Here is a 16,693-nt window from a genome sequence, read left to right on the forward strand (position 1 = left end):
CGGCCCGGTGGCTGCATGTGGCCCATATGTCATTTTTATGCGGCCCACCACTGTCAGACAGGGTGTCCACAAAGTCTCTTTACAATTAAAAAAAAAAAAATTCTATTACAAAAGGAATTGATGAGATATGTTAGTCAGATTTGTTCAATGTACTCAGTGGTTATCAAAGTTTTTAATCACTTTGCATTTGTGTATTTCAGCAAAAGATCACTGATGCCATTGCCACCATTGATGAGGCTCTGGCATGAAAACATGGCAAGAAATCAAGTACCGTCTTGATGTGCTTTGTGCAACTAATGGTGCCCAGGTAGAAGTGTATTAAATGAGGCAAAAAAAAAAAAAAAAAAAAAAAAAACCTTCAATATCTACTCCTTATTTTGTAATAATTTCCAATGATTTGTCTATCTGTTTGATTTTGTAATAAATTTGTAAAATTGTAAAAAGACTTTATGCACACCCTGTATAGAAAATATTATTCATATATTATTTATATATATTTAAATATTATTTTGCTCACTAATTGTTACTTATTACTATATTACTATTATATTACTATTATATTACTTATCATTATTAATTATTACTTTCAGTCTGTGGACACTTCATTTCTATCAGTAACCACAAGAGGGAGATAATGCATAGGCTATTGAGCTGATGTCATGAACCTGTTTTGACCTTCTGACCAGAAGTGGGCGTGCCTCACCTTGCACAGCTGATGTACACTGCAACCGGTGTGGGCTTGTACCTCAGCTATGTAGTACAAAGTATAAGTCGGGCTTTAGTGGTTGATGTTACAATTCCAAACCAAAAAGAAAGATAGAAGTATCACATATCACTGTTCACATTTTGTGAATGAAGCCTTTTAATTTATGTTTCAAGGGAGTGTGATGTGGACCAATTTCAGTATTAACCTCTGAGCAAGCTGCCCATTCTGTTCACATTTTGAGAATAAAGTCTAATTTTTTTGTGACTTGATCATTTCATCATTAATCATTGCATAAGAATATTTTATTCATTGAGGTTTGGCCTTGAATGGAAATGTAGCAGTTTTCGGTATATTTCATAAATTTTAGATCAGTCATGTAGCCAGTGAAAAATTATTGTTTAAACGTCCAAAATAGGACAGACATTTTTAGCTTGTGGCCCTTGGACACAGCTGAATTTTGCTGCATGGCCCCTGAGCCATCTTAAGCTGAATAACCTTGCTTTAAATACATGTGATCCAACAGCCCATCCTCCTTTTATGTGATGTGAGTGTTGTGCTGTATGCAAAGCTGACTTCCTTCTAGTCTGCTATAAACACTTGATATCACACTGTCAGCTGAGGCAGACCAAGAGAAGCTCCCACCAGTTGACCTTCAACACCAAGCATGTTCTCTGTAGCTCTGCTGCTGCTGCTGGCTGCTGGATCCTGTGAGTCTCTTTGAGGGACAAACACACACTCTATCATCACACTGCACCACTTCTTTATTATTATTCCACTGTCAGATACACTGATATGTTGAATATTTTCTCCTCCACAGGTGTGAAATGTGAAACGTTGACACAGCCAGCGTCTCTGACTGTCCGGCCAGGTCAAACTCTGACCATCACCTGTCAGGTCTCTTATTCTGTTAGCACCTATTACACAGGTTGGATCAGACAGCCTGCAGGGAAAGGACTGGAGTGGATTGGGAGCAAATATACTAGCTATGAATTCTACAAAGATTCACTGAAAAACAAGTTCAGTATTTCCTTAGCCTCTTCCAGCAACACAGTGACTCTAACTGGACAGAATGTGCAGCCTGAAGACACTGCTGTGTATTATTGTGCCAGAGATCCACAGTGACACAAACCATTGGTAGAGCTGTACAAAAACCCCTCAGTCCCTGAACACTTGGAACATGAAGCCACCAGAGGAGGCAGCCTTACACCACTAACACATTCAAGACATCTTCCCTTATGAAAAGGCAAAATGTTTCAAATTCAAAATATATTTATTTGGTCATTATTCCCAATCAATGTTGATTTAAGAAAAAAATTGATGGGTTAAATTATTTAAATGTAATAAACCATTGTACTGTAGCGCAGTATGTAATGGAATGATATATTTGCATGATATGATAACACATCATTGTGTTGTATGATTAGTTGCTGAAAAATTACAACTTTTCTTATCCTCTGACAGATGTTTGTGATGATGGGATATATAAATTTAAAAAAAAAAAAAAAAAAAAAAAAAACTTGAATAGTATTCATCGTGGGGCTCTACAAAAATCCAAATTTTATCCAGATTACATCCAATCTTTAGAGTCCATTTGCACAACATTCATTCTTAAATTGTACAAAATGACTGACAGACTAATCCACTGCAGTGCTGTCGTCCCTCCCTGTGAGGAGGAGTCAATGCAAAACTTTGATGTCTCCCATCTCTACTTATGTGACTGCACAGAGGATGACAGACAACAGTGGCCACACACTTTAACATGATGGGCTATAGGACAGGACTGCTGCTTTTAACTCTCTGCTGGGCAGGTCAACATTTTCACTCACCTGGATTTGACAGCGTCTTCATTCAAATCCGTACTTCATGCATGTGATGCTTTTCTGTTTTGTGTTGCCAGGTGTTGATGGTCAGACTCTGACACAATCTGAACCAGTGGTTAAAAAGCCTGCAGAGTCCCACACATTGACCTGCACAGCCTCTGGATTCACATTCAGTGACTACTGGATGGTCTGGGTCAGACAGGCTCCTGGAAAAGGACTGGAGTGGATCGCTGGTATCACCAGCAGTGGCAGCAGCACCTACTACTCCCAGTCAGTCCAAGGCCGGTTCACCATCTCCAGAGACAACAACAGACAGCAGCTGTATCTCCAGATGAACAGTCTGAAGACTGAAGACTCTGCTGTTTATTATTGTGCTAGAGAGCCACAGTGACTGGAGTTGGTGGAGCAGCTGGACAAAATCCTCCAGTCCTCATCCTCACTGCTCTGTCAGATCAACAACACTCCTACATCTGAACAGCACTGAAAGCTTTAAATGTATGTTTACAAAAAGAAAAAGAATTCATAGCAAATAATTACAACAAATGATCCGAACTCATCATAAACATAATTTGATATTTCCTAAATATTTCATGAAAAAAATTCAGTGATCAAATCACGATGATGCTTTTTCACAAAACTACCAAAAGGAGGACAACACTTTGGTCACTGAAAGCATCACTCAAAATATAAGTAAAGGGCATTTCTGTACAAATTTCAACCACAACCGTCTCTGTATATGATGGAGTGAAAAGTGAGTGACATTATTTTGTAGTAGAAATCATGCTGCAGTTCTTCTTTGAAACATTAGAGGGCAGCAAATGTTTGTCTCTTCCTTCAGCTCCAGGTTTCTCATGAGTCTTAAATGACTTTGGAGCCTTGGAGCATAAAGACTGGCTAGAGTTTAATACTCAGACTACAACATGATCATAACTTGACCACAGTGATATGTGTTGACAATTTCCATATTTGTCAAATCTTTATCTTCAAACAAATGAATATAGGACATTTACAAGATAAAAAGGAATTTTCTTTCAGTAAATATGAATCTGCATGTTTTCAAATTAAGATCAAATCATGTCAAATCATTTCAAGTGAAAAAATCGAGAACAACAAATTTCAGTGGACATGTTGGTGTGATATTAATAAAGATTTAGTAGCACTGGAATTGTATCCTTGACAGGCTTCCATACAACTAGAACTATCCAACAGGATATGAGTTGTTACCAGAACAGGAACTGATTAAAGAGAAAAAGGTGGAAAACAATGAATCACACACTGACCATTATTGCAGACAAAGACACAATTAGATTAGACGGCTGTAAGACTAGAGACAAAATGACTTCAATTTAGATCCACTGCTGAGTAGATCCTCTTCAGTCGTATGTTTAATTGTATGCAAAGTGTCCTTCCTGGTTCCTCTGCTATAAAGAGTTGATATGAGGCTGGAAGTTGAGAGAAAAGAGGAAGAGCAGCTCCCACCAGTTCAGCTTCAACACAAACCATGTTGTCTGTAGCTCTGCTGCTGCTGCTGGCTGCTGGATCCTGTGAGTGTCTCTGGATTTGACATCACATTTACAAAACCAGCAGCTCTTCTGGTGCCATGTACCTGGATACTTTGATTTTTTAAAAAAAATATTTTTTTGTTTTCCACAGGTGTGAAATGTTACACGTTGACACAGCCAGCGTCTCTGACTGTCCAGCCAGGTCAAACTCTGACCATCACCTGTCAGGTCTCTTATTCTGTTACTGGCTCCTCCACAAATTGGATCAGACAGCCTGCAGGGAAAGCAATGGAGTGGATTGGATGGGTTCAGGGTAGCAGCACAGGCTACAAAGATTCACTGAAAAACAAGTTCAGTTTGTCCACAGCCTCTTCCAGCAACACAGTGACTCTAACTGGACAGAATGTGCAGCCTGAAGACACTGCTGTGTATTATTGTGCCAGAGATCCACAGTGACACAAACCATTGGTAGAGCTGTACAAAAACCCCTCAGTCCCTGAACACTTGGAACATGAAGCCACCAGAGGAGGCAGCCTCACACCACTAACACATTGAAGGCCACTTCTCTGATGAAGAGGCAAAATGATAATGAATATTGAAATATATATATTTGGTCTTCATTCTCAATCAAAGTTGATCAAAAAAATACTGGTGGGAGGCTAATTTATTCAATTGTAATAAATCCTTTTATTGTAGCACAGTATGTAATGGAATGCTGTATTTGCATGATATGATAACACATCATTGTGTTGTATGATTAGTTGCTGACTAATTACAACTTTTCTTATTCTCTGAAAGATGCTTCTGATGATGGGCTGTATAAATAAAATAAAAAAAAAAAAAAACTTGAAAAGTATTTACCTTGGGGTTCTACAAAAATCCATGTTTCATCCAGATTAAATCCAATCCTAAGAGTCCCTTTGCAAAATAAACATTCATTCTTAAATTGTACAAAATGACTGAGAGACTAATCCACTGCAGTGCTGTCGTCCCTCCCTGTGAGGAGGAGTCAATGCAAAACTTTGATGTCTCCCATCTCTACTTATGTGACTGCAGAGAGGATGACAGACAACAGTGGCCACACACTTGAACATGATGGGCTATAGGACAGGACTGCTGCTTTTAACTCTCTGCTGGGCAGGTCAACATTTTCACTCACCTGGATTTGACAGCGTCTTCATTCAAATCCGTACTTCATGCATGTGATGCTTTTCTGTTTTGTGTTGCCAGGTGTTGATGGTCAGACTCTGACACAATCTGAACCAGTGGATAAAAAGCCTGCAGAGTCCCACAGATTGACCTGCACAGCCTCTGGATTCACATTCAGCAGCTCCTGGATGGGCTGGATCAGACAGGCTCCTGGAAAAGGACTGGAGTGGATTGCAACTATCACACATAATAGTGGCAGCACCTACTACTCCCAGTCAGTCCGTGGCCGGTTCACCATCTCCAGAGACAACAGCAGACAGCAGCTGTATCTCCAGATGAACAGTCTGAAGACTGAAGACTGTGAATCTGCGTTAGTTAACATCATGCATTTTAACACAGTGGTGACTTTATGCTTATTTACTAAATGGTATTGAAACACATTTGATACAGCACACTGATATAATTATAAGAATTTATGATGCATGATGCAAGTAACTACCACTTCAACAGGTTTTATTTAATGTAGATTCCCAATTCATCCTCTGTGTCCAGTGGCAGCTTCTGGGCTTGTTGGATTTGAGACAAAGAAGGAACAAAGTACAAGGAGAAAAGCCCACTAACTGGTGTGCTATGATGAATCTCACTAAGTGACCTGTACACACTCTGGGTCCAGTGTTTTTATTAGAACAGGTGAGTCCTGAGGCCTGTACCATAAAGCTGGATTAACATAGTCGGGCTTTCTCTTACTTATCTGGCTTCACTTAACGAGACATCAGCACTCAGGATTTTCGTTACCATAAAGCCGGCTATCAACTCACTAATTCAACCCAGGCTTTCCAATCTAGATCTGTGCGCGCTCACATAAAAAGGGCGGAGTTTGCTGCATGCGACCAATCGCAGACATGGAAAAATCTACCCGAGCTGCACACGTCACAACCGAGGAGTAGACAATAATCATTAATAAATACGAGGAATATAAATCAATAATCCAGGCAAAAAGCAACACAGTTGCAGCTGCCAAAAGCCGCAAGGAATGCTGGCAAAAAATCGCCGTCTGTGTCAATGCGTAAATTAGTGGGATTATAATCTGACTTCCACACCATGACGGCACGAGTAGAACTGACTACAGTAACGTGCGTGTTCAATAAATGAATGTGTCTCCCACTCAGCCATACACTCCCGCAGAGGAACTGGCCCTCTCTAACAGTGAGGGGCGACCCTCGCTGGACCGCTGCCTTCAGTTTGAGTTTCGTCAGAATCGTCACTTTGATTCAACTGGTTTTGATATTTCATTTTATAAAGCATCTAACGCCTCGTGATTATTCTGCTGGTTAAAATATTATTTCACTGTCACTTAAAGACAGTAAAACATTTAGCATCAACTCTCATGTGGACTTCTCAGGGCAGACTCCCTAAATACTAAATATGAGCAAACTAATGGAAACCTAAAGGAGCCCAGAGGCTGGCGTGTATTTTATCAAACTTTTATTTAACCCTCTGAATTAAATTCCCCTAATTTATTTTCATAAACATTAAAAAAAAAAAAAAAAAAAAAAAAAAACATTAGGCTACATCAGTCTACAAGATCAATTTTTGGTTGGACAGTGCAGTCATGAGAAACAAAAAAAAAAAAAAAAAAAAAAAAAAAAACAAGAAGAATTGTAAAATGTATTAATTTTAATTTTATAAAAGAAGAAGAAAGGGAAAATGGGCAGGCCATTTTCCCAGAGAGCTGATTGGTCAGTAGGTGGGGCTTTTCTACCTGCTGAGCTCTTATCCTCAACTTAACCTGCTCCGGAGCAGGTTAGGTGTTCAGCATACGTTACCACGGCAACGCAGCCCGATAAAAAGTAAGCCACCTTTATGGTACAGAAAAGCCAGGGTTAAGCCTGAAGTTAGCTCGCTAAGCTGAAATCCAGCTTTATGGTACAGGCCTCTGGTCTGCAGACTGTAGTGTGTTTTCACCATCAGTCGCTGTAACTCCATCAAATCCTCAGCTGTCAGTCCAGTTGCTTGTGTGATGAGTAGATTCTCATCCCCAGTCTCTAGTTTAGCCACACCCTGCAATCAATGATTGTCTGCAGGTGAGCCTAATCACTCCGAGCTCTCAAAGGTGGCTATGAGCAGCCAGCAGCAGGGTTTGCCTCACTGACTCCACACTTGAGGGACACAGATTCCAACTGAGGTACACATTTGTGTGGCTTGTGTGATTGTGTTGTTGGGGGCTTGCCTTAATGCGTGCATCATCTATGCAGGTGGTTGCAGGAATGGGAGCTGCTTGAAAGCATAGGTGTGTGCCAGATCCCCCTTAGATAAATGGTTTTGTCATAAAACTTGCAGGCCCCAGGTATGTTTAAGCTATTTTTGTTATGTTTTGTTTAATACTTTTACATTTGATATTTTAACTATTGCAATTGTGTTTATTGGAACAGGGAAAGGATGCCGGCCATGATTTAGTTGTTGCTGTTTCAAAGGAGCGCTGGCCACTGCTGTTTTTGCCCCTCCACAGATTTTTGTGTATGGTTACTGTGTTTATTGTGGATTAATTTTTGATATTTGCTTCTGTCAATTTATTTGTTTTGTTGTTGTTGTTTTTTTGTTTTATAAAAAAATAACTTTGTGGGGTTTTGTTAGTATCAGTACAGGTGGGCTGTCGTATGCTTGCAGGTAGTGGGTCACTGGGTGGAGGGTCTCTGTCTCATTCATTCTGAGAAACTTGTTTTACACTTTGTACAGGAAGGAGGTTTTTATTGTATAAGTCATATGTAGAAAAAATGTGCAAAAATGTGCTTTTTTTTTCAAGGTAGCTCTACTGATTCATGCGTAGGAGGAAATGCATATTTCCTTTTTTCTTGTTACAGTGCAATAATTAACAACAACAAAATCATCATCACCATCATCATCATCAACAACAACAAACAACAACAATAATAATAACACAAAGATGTAAACATAAAAATTACTTCCGAATATGTTCAAATTTACTCCAAACTAGTTTTCTTTTTCTGTGCAACCACACCTACACAAACTTATAATGTCATATAGCAACTGTTTTTCAGTCAAATTACACTTATAATTTTGAAATATTTTTGGTTGAAATGTTTAAAAAAAAAAAAAAAAAAAACAATGCCTCCGATGACAAACATTACAGATTTTACTGTTTTTCAGTGTTGCTGTCAGAGCATTTTTCTAAAATTGTTGGAAAGCTGTAACATGACAGTTGTCACTAAGAAGCAGTGATAATCCATCTGATATGTTCCCTATTTAAACCTGCAGAGGGAGGTCTATGCAAAGTCCTCACTCCTTAAATACACACACACATTTGGCCAGTTTTACAGAGGGGAGAAAGACACTGATCAGAAAGCACTTCACTGCAGGGTGTACTACATGATGGACCACACTATCATCTGGACTTTATTCTCTCGTCACTATACATGGTATGAAAACAGTTCTGAAGTGAAAACGTTTCTCTGGTCAATATCTCAGCAGAGATTCACCCTCTGATGTCTGATGATCACATTTTCATTGTTTGCAGGAGTGTGGAGTGAGATCAGACTGGACCAGACTCCCTCTCAGGTGAAAAGACCAGGAGACTCAGTGAAGATGTCATGTACCATGTCTGGGTTTGACATGACAAAGTACTATATACACTGGGTGAGGCAGCGGCCAGGGAAAGCTCTGGAGTGGATTGGGAGAATCCTTTCAAAGCCGTTTCACCCTGACTGAAGATGTGTCCAGCAGCACTCTAAACCTCCACAGACATTTACCAGAGAGATCTAAATGACTTCTGCAGGGCTTTTGGAGTAAATCACATAATCACCCATCTTCTTTTTTCCTCACAAGTTTAATTGATCAACAATCAACCACTTCACTGAATTGACAAATTATTTCTAAATGAAAATGCACAGAAATGGCAGGTCATTAACTCATATTTCTTTTCCCCCTTTCATTCACTCTCCCAGTGTCTTGCTTTAGGGTTAGCGTTGATTTGACAGTTTATTGACAAGAGCAAAGCATGAATAGACAGCCTGCAGTATGGATCCAGTGTTGGGATCAAGTGCAAATGTGGATACAGGACTACAATAAAAAATACACTATCAGTTTACAAACTATAATTTTAGGAGACGTGTGTGTGTGTGTGTGTGTGTGTGTGTGTTATGTCTTACATTATCTGTGCTGATGATATTGTATGTGTGTATATATTACAGTGTTTGTATGAGGGAATGCAATTGTGTCTTTTGGTCATGACACATCCAGAACCTGCTTCTATCTGTCTATCTGACTATCTATCTATCTATCTATCTATCTATCTATCTATAAATCAGCCCCTGACAGAGTCAGAGAGCAAGAAAGCCCATCCTCTGACCTTAACCTCTTCTCCCGACTGAGTATCTACTCACCATGTGCTCATGCTGATCCTGAAATGAATCACTTCAGCTTATGCACCTGTTGCCCCTAAAGATGATTGACTTGACTGACAGCGTTTTATTAGACCAACTTCTTGTTGTGGCAGTGGGACACTTTGGTTTATGTGCCAGGTTTTGCCAGCTGAAGAGCAGAAGTCCAAGTGCTGGTGAAGACCGGCATCTAGTGGAGAAAGCTGCAGCAGCAGCACATTGGAGTGGCTCAGAAGATGATTTGTCAGCTGATCTCATCACATCATCAAGAATCAGAGGAGGACTCTTAATGTTGTAAGGTGATGGTGCAAATCAGCATTAAACCATAACAGCTTCTACTCCCACTGATGTGTTTTGTCTTATTTTTACAGTGATGACAGAATTATGTCTAATCTTGTGTCATCGCTTTGAATCAACATGATCTGGACCGCTGTAATGTGTAATGCTACGTCTTTTTCAGCAAGCCGCAGCACAGCTCCACCATGTGTGTATTCAACACTCTGTAATTATAATATTGTTAGTCTACATGATCCACTTTCCAGTACTAGTGAATGCAGCTATAAATACATGATTTGAACCAGTATATTGTACTATAATTAATGAACATGTATTTGTAATTTGTATTTTTCCAGATACCAAGACACGAGTGCAGCTGCGGGCATGTTTGTGTCTGTCTCAGCCCAAAGATGAGAATTTACTCTTTCTTTCTTTCTTTCTTTCTTTCTTTCTTTCTTTCTTTCTTTCTTTCTTTCTTTCTATTTCAAAGACCTTTGTCTTGATCATTTGCTTCCAGCACACATTAAGAGTTTTTAAAGGTGTTTTACTTAGACTTGACATGATGTGGTGTAGACAATAATCAATATGTTTGCCAACTCTGAGCTGCTAGCACAGAGAGGACAAATTTACTATAAGTCATCACAGGTGATTTTTCTATAAAATATTTATTTATTTATTTATTTATTTTAGTTATTTATTTATTTATTTATTTGATATTTTTTATAGATTACCAAAAAGTAAATAAGAGAAATGACTCTCTTCATGATGTTTTATTCATGTCTGTTATTCAGTTTTTCCCTGGTTTTGGTAGTTCACAGATTTCATTTTAAATTGTTTGACTTGGATACATTCTCTGTTGGTCTTTAAATTTGTATGTACACACACACACTCACACACAAAAACACACTGAATAGTTTTCCTCTGAATCTCTCGTAAAATATTTTGTAATTCAAATTAAATTAACAGATTATTTAACTCCTCTCACTGACCAAACTGGACAGTGACGCCGTTGAAACGTGGGAGGTTTTTGACAGGCTGTGTGTCACTGTGGTTATTCTAGCTGGGGTGGCACAGTGTTACATGCCATGACAAAAACCATGTGAGTCAGAAACCAGACATTTCCACTGCTCTGCCGTCATATACATAGATTTATAGGTTTCTATCAAAGTAAGTATTACTAAATTAAGATTTTATACAATTCTGGCAGTAGAAATATGATGAATATGCTTCCAAGACCAGTCACTAAATACATTTACACACACAAAGATTTCCTTTTTTTAACCCAGTTTGCCAAGCAAGCCAGTTTTGTGTCAATACATATAAATTGGGAATCTCTGGCATGAGGCCGATTCAATACATATCTAGATACACGTGTTACGATTCGATTCAAAAATGATATATTTTTAATAGAGAACGATTCGATACAATTCGAAACAGTGTAAAAACAACTCGATAGTTAACATTTGTTGATGTAGACGTTAATCATAAAGAAGCCAGTTCTATAACATGACATTCTTACAGTATTTTCAAACATGTAGAAGACCACATATCCCCGAGCATTGTTGCTTTATGGCACTGTCAAAAATAAACAACAACAAAATCCCATGTCAATGTATGTCAATGACAAACAAAGACTTGCTAAATGAACATCATTTTGTTGGATGGGATCAGAAAATAAAATGTATATGTATAAAAACAGAACATAATTCACTATAGCAATAAATAAATAGTGCAAAGCCCCTCCAAAAATGACAAATATCCTGTGGCTTAAATTGTCAATAGTGGCAAATATTAGTCCAGAAAAAGAAAAGCAAACATAAAACACTATTTCCACCGGTCAAGCTGGCACTGGTGTCGGTGCTGCTGCTGTTGGCAAAATTGACATCCATTTTTTTTTTGTTTTGTTTTTCGTCGACGTTGTCAGCCATGTTACTAGTTGTTATGCTGTAAGTTTTGGGTTGGGAACGTAACGCTACGGAGCGTGAGAGTCGTTTCATGAGCTCTCACGTTGTTTTAGAGATGAAAACTGTAAAGCCTCAGGCAGCCGACTCCTAGTCTCGCGTTATCCGATCCAAAACTCTACAATCAATTCGTTTGAGGATTCATGGCTGATCCATATCGACTGAGGAGTCTGCTACCGACACAGCCGTATCCCTCGCCTGTAAAAGCAGTTATCCGGTCATATTGCTTTATCGTTCCCAACCCTAATATAAATGTGACAACTGGGTTAGAATAAAGCAGCAAAGCTTTCACCTGTGCAAACTCAGACATTCACAGTTAGCATCGTGGCTACATTTTAGTATAACCACAAGACATGGGAATGAGCAGAGAAATTACAATTATTATTTGGATCAGATTTTTTCTTACTTCCATTAAAAGTTTCCTATACTGATTTGTCAAAACATGTGAGCTACTTTTTCATATTTTTCATTTATTTATTATTTGAGATCTGACTGAAAAGAATTGGTTCGTTTTCCATTATTTTTACAATGCTACAAATGAATGTAATTATTATTATTATTATTAATTTATTTTTGTTTTGTATGTTTTTAAGGACAGACTCTGTCACTTTCTCCTAATACAAATAAATAAATACATACATACATAAAAATGTTTCACTGACCACACTGTGCAGTGTCTTCAGTGTGTCGGGAGGTTTTTGACAGGCTGTGTGTCACTGTGGTTATACTGGTAGCTGGAGTTATGGCACAGTATTACATGCCATGACAAAAACCATGTGAGTCAGAAACCAGAAGTTTCCACTCTCTGCCGTCAACTGAATTTTACAGATACATTTATAGATTTCTGTCAAAATAGGTGTTATTAAAATGATGAATATGCTTCGAAGACTATTCAATAAATACATTTACACACACAAAGAATTTTTTTTAACCCAGTTTGCCAAGCAAGCCGGTTTTGTGTCAACACATATAAATGTGACAACTGGGTTAGAACGTAATAATAATAATTATTATTGTTATTATTGTTATTATTATTATCATCATCATCATCATCATCATCATTATTATTATTATTATTATTATTATTATTATGCAGTAAATATTAATGATTTGTAACAAAGACACACTGTGATGTTGTCGCTCATCTCCGTGCATCAGTGTAACTGCTGTGGTTATGTTTTGAGACGTTTGCTGCTTTTTAAATCTTAACACACACACACACACACACACACACAAACACACAGAAACAGCTCTCGACTGAATGTCATGTAAAAATTATTTCCTGATTTAGCAAAAGTAAAGAAACAGAAATGTTTGTGTTGCTGCTGGACCTTGAGTGAGTGTTCAGTTGCAAGTGTGGGAGGTTTTTGACAGGCCATGTGTCACTGTGGTTACTATGGAGTGGCAGCGGCACAGTGAGACATGCCATGACAAAAACCACCAGCCGCTGTCACGTCCCTGCTCTCAGTCAGAAAGCTGGAAGAACTACACAGAAATTAGTGCTTTGCAATACTTGGACTTTTAAAAGAAAACAATGTAAAAACAAACAGTTAATGCATTAAATTAACTGATGTATACTTTTATTCATAGATAAGATTACTGTCCAGTAAAATCCAGATTTGCTTCAGTTGTGGCAGTGGTTCAGTGATAAAAAGGCTTATGCTACCAAGACAAGTCACTGACTGCATTAACATGCACAGATGATTCCATTAGGCTGGTTTCTCAATTAAAATTTTGCCTTCATCTCATCCTTAAAAAAAAAAAAAAAAGTTACTAGTGTCTGCTCATGCATAGGGCACACATTAAGGTCAGTGTTGAAATTTCACAGTCATAATTCTTATATTACAATATAACAGAATAATAATATAATTTTGATACATTTTTTTTTTTTTTTTTTTAGATTTGACAAATTGTACTTTGAACAATAACGAATATGTTTAACTTTCAATTGTTTGCTGGGGGGACAAATTTTTATCAAACTTTATTCATCATATTGTCAGGCATATATTATTTAAATTATGTAAACTATTCAGACACAAATACTTGAGATCGCTTTTTCTCCACTGAATGTTTTGTAAAAACAATAATCTCTGTCTTTGTCCAAACTCCAGAAAAGACATATCTCTTGTAGGAGTGGGGAGGTTTTTGACATGCCATGTGTCACTGTGCCATACGGGGTGGGGTACACAGTGTTACATGCCATAACAAAAACTATGTGGAGTCAGAGGGCAGACAGCAAGAAAAACAAAGCTAAACATGAATGACTGCAACTTGAATAAAACACAGATATAAAGCAGGATCATCATTGTATAGCATAGTGCAATTACAAACACAAAATCTGACATATTTTTCGTTCAAACATATTAAATTTACAGCATTGAAAAAAGTCACTCCAAATATACAATTTTATAAAATGAACTTAAATTTATTAATTGACAAGATTATGTTTATGACATGACATGTTTATGGCTTTTCTCAAATGACATTAAAAAGGAAAGTAATTAGCATCATTAATAACATATTTATAATATGCCAATAAAATATCATAGTGACACTGAAGATAAGCACACAAATAATCATAATAATTCATCAATACAAAAATGTTTTGTAATGGTCACCCTATAGTATTTTTCTTTTTTTATTTGAATTATTTCTAATGATTTAGGAGGAAATGAGCAGTTGTTTTAGTCTGTTTCTCGAAGCAGAACCTGTGGGAGCGACATACTGGAGCAGCTTCAGTTTTTGTACTGTCATGTATCACTGTGTACTGGGATGGCCACAGTGAAACACACCGTTACAAAAACCTCACAAGAGGCAGAGGCCGTCACTAGTGGAGGACGCATTTCAAATCTCATTACAGACTCAGCAAGCTGTGCCTAAATCAGTGTGCAGCCAGTCTCACTATGAAATGTAAATGACATAATTCAGTTCAGACTGAACTGAATCGCTCCATGGCCACTGGTCCACTGGTTCAATGGTCCACTGGTCCACTGGTCCACTGGTCCACTGGCAGCTATGAATCATTGTGCTAGAGGAAAACTTGTCGGTGGACAGTTTTCCTGAGGCCTGTCGTTTGGATTTGGACAATATGTCATACAACTGATAACACTGCTGCATGCACTTTTATTACAAATATTACCAGAAGATTCCCACCAGGATGAAGACTAACGATGACCGAGCCTTTGTAGTCAAGGTGCAGAAACTTTGAAACAGTTTGTCTGAGGAAATATTTTCCAAATGAGTATATGTGTTTCTTTTTATTTTTAATTGAGCAATGCAGTAGTTATATTATTGTTATTGTTATTCTTAGTAGTAATAGCATTGTTAATGTTAATGTTATTGTTACATTGACAGCGGCTGGTCAAAGCACAGGGTGGGGTTTTTGTACAGCGCTCTATCACAGTGCATACTATAACAACCACAGTGATACAGCTAATGACAAAAACCTCCTTCCACTGTTCTCAGGGAAATAAACGGCACTGACACTGAAAACAAGTGAGTGAGTTAGAATGCTTCCTTCAACTGGTTTCTGTTAAATTTCTCTAACCTGCTGCTGACTGAAAACCTTTTAAAAATGTTGATTTTTTTTAGGAATTCATTAAAGCAGAGCTGTTTTAAGACAATCTTTAAAGGTTTTTTTTTTCTTTTTCTTTTTCTTTTTTTTTTTTTTTTACTTATTCAGGTGGTTACAACAGCCCTTTATGAGATCAACAGACATAGTATTTCAATTGTGAGAATATTTTCTCAACCCGTAGATTATGATGTAAATTGCATGATTTTCACACTAGCAAAAACTCAGTGATTTTGAAGAAAAATCCATCATAGAACTACCAAGGAAGGTGGACCAAATATTGAATATTGGAGCAAAATTTATTAGATTTACTCCTCTAAAAACTGTAGTAAATAAAAGTTATTCAGTGCACCCGGACCACGCATCAGACGAAGGTTTTTGTATGAGTGTGTGTCACTGTGTATGGGGGCTACCCACAGTGATATATGCTATGACAAAAACCTCACTTGCCTGAAGCCATTCATAAACAAGGGGAAAATATTCACAAAATCAAGTCTTTCTCAAAACCATGATGCAGGGGACTGATACTGACTGACACCATGGCATGGTACATTTATTTTACATGGTTCTGTACTTTACCATGCTCATCCTGAAATATTTTGAAACTTGCATCTAAGACTGTCAGTACCTACTGAGACTAGGATCAGCAGACATCAGATTTTAAATATTAAAAAGAACACAAGTTCAAAGACTGATTCTACAAAACTCCACATGCAGTACTACTAGCAGACCAAATAGTCCAATCGGGTTTATCTGTCCGGGTTTATCTTTAAACACTGGAAACAACAACAGGTAACCCTGATGCGATTCAAACACATCACAGTTCAGATACACCACTTCAGAGGCAGCAAAGCTTACAGCAAATGGACAATAGATGATCTTATAAGTGCCAAATTGTCTTGTCATTGTCTTAAATATATTAATACACAAAGACATATATTCAGAGAGTGTGACATATGTTGAGAGAGTATGTTATGACAAATATATTGTTAAAATAAATTAGTTGTGAAATCTTTTACAAGGGGCAATCATAACACCAAATAATGTGTATGAATTTTGGACTTGTGGCTTGTGACATCCTGACTGTTTAATATTTATATAACAGACAGGAAACAGCCTTCACCACAGCAGGTGCTTCCTCGTCCAGTGAACAAACTGAAACCTTGGACTGAAATTTATCTGACAGAGGCAGGAGCCAAAGGTTCTGCCCAACTCTGGAAATTGATTTTCTTATACAAATAGAAGCTGCAAAGCTCCTCTGAATACATTAGATTCCTTTAACAAGACCAAACCGTCATAGAAAGACAGAAA

General features: G+C 37.7%; 1 protein-coding gene, 1 long non-coding RNA gene and 1 gene segment (V, D, J or C); all 3 read left to right on the top strand.

Annotated features, from left to right (window-relative positions):
• Window positions 1-2,465: 2,465 nt before the first annotated feature.
• LOC115363583 (Ig heavy chain V region 6.96-like) lies at window positions 2,466-2,915 on the top strand (the record flags this gene model as incomplete). The annotated part of the segment is given in 2 exon segments: window positions 2,466-2,514; window positions 2,604-2,915. Coding segments are annotated over 2 exon segments (361 nt in total), but the record flags the coding sequence as incomplete, so codon positions are not given.
• Window positions 2,916-4,027: 1,112 nt separating this feature from the next.
• LOC115363488 (uncharacterized) overlaps window positions 4,028-16,693 on the top strand; it is a 64,124-nt gene continuing 51,458 nt past the window's right edge. Inside the window, exons 1-2 of the mRNA XM_030057739.1 lie at window positions 4,028-4,070; window positions 4,180-4,480. Coding sequence (XP_029913599.1) covers window positions 4,028-4,070; window positions 4,180-4,480 — 344 coding nt within the window. The remainder of the gene's footprint in view (window positions 4,071-4,179; window positions 4,481-16,693) is intronic.
• On the top strand, window positions 7,294-7,802 carry LOC115363613 (uncharacterized). The gene is made up of 3 exons (XR_003928606.1): window positions 7,294-7,362; window positions 7,433-7,524; window positions 7,610-7,802. It is a non-coding gene; the product is annotated as an uncharacterized LOC115363613 (long non-coding RNA).

Source organism: Myripristis murdjan, chromosome 8 (genome assembly GCF_902150065.1).
Source record: "Myripristis murdjan chromosome 8, fMyrMur1.1, whole genome shotgun sequence".
Lineage (NCBI taxonomy): Eukaryota > Metazoa > Chordata > Actinopteri > Holocentriformes > Holocentridae > Myripristis > Myripristis murdjan.